Raw genomic sequence first — 780 nt, forward strand, 5'->3', positions numbered from 1 at the left:
GTCGGAAATTAAAAATATTGACATTCAAAATAAACCAGAGTCCCTATACTTACATTTTGTGATCGGTTCGGTAGTCTTTCCCATCCGAAAATTCTGATTCGGTGTGAATGTACCTCAATTCTTTTATTTACAGGTAGTGAATGGGTCACTGCTGAAATCAACGACGGGTGTTTTGATTGCTTCTTTTATGTGTTAACTGGTGTACAACTTCTCAATCTTTTATATCTGTATATGTTAACAAGGAATTACTCATACAAATGTGCACAATCGATAAAGACTTTTTACCAAACAGTAACCTTTAGCAACGAGGTTGTGGCAACAGGCTTAGATACCATAGAGAACGCCTCAGGCAACGAGGCTCAAGATGAATGGGAATACGTAGCTTTCGTACGCAGAAAATCTTTTCAACGCTGTAAAAACCCGCTGTATTACCATGATCAGTATGGAACGGATAACCTTACGAATGATACGTGATCGACTAGTCTTCCTCTTGGATTTTTATAGCTCCACAACACAACAGAGTAAACATTAAATACGTACGTTTGTGGGACATCATGTGTGTTTGTGGGCCATGCGCGTGTTTCTGGCTCTTTTTCTGATTGGATGAGCTGTTTGACAGGTTCAATGTAATTACGAATGACAGTCAAGAAAATCCTTCAGTTAAATATAAACTGTTACATGACATTCAATATGTCATTTGAATTGCGCACATTATATTTGGTAAATTTATGAAGTTATTAACAACTGAAAGTTACAACAAAAAAAATGTTTTCCTCGCCA

At 36.9% G+C, this 780-nt stretch overlaps 1 protein-coding gene across 1 annotated transcript; it reads left to right on the plus strand.

Annotated features, from left to right (window-relative positions):
* Nucleotides 1-133: 133 nt before the first annotated feature.
* On the plus strand, nucleotides 134-774 carry LOC117103266 (solute carrier family 15 member 4-like; the record flags this gene model as incomplete). The annotated part of the gene is given in 1 exon segment (XM_033243837.1): nucleotides 134-774. A coding segment is annotated over 1 exon segment (341 nt), but the record flags the coding sequence as incomplete, so codon positions are not given.
* Nucleotides 775-780: the final 6 nt, after the last annotated feature.

Source organism: Anneissia japonica, unplaced genomic scaffold (genome assembly GCF_011630105.1).
Source record: "Anneissia japonica isolate Jap-2015-1 unplaced genomic scaffold, ASM1163010v1 scaffold189129_len780_cov135, whole genome shotgun sequence".
NCBI lineage: Eukaryota > Metazoa > Echinodermata > Crinoidea > Comatulida > Comatulidae > Anneissia > Anneissia japonica.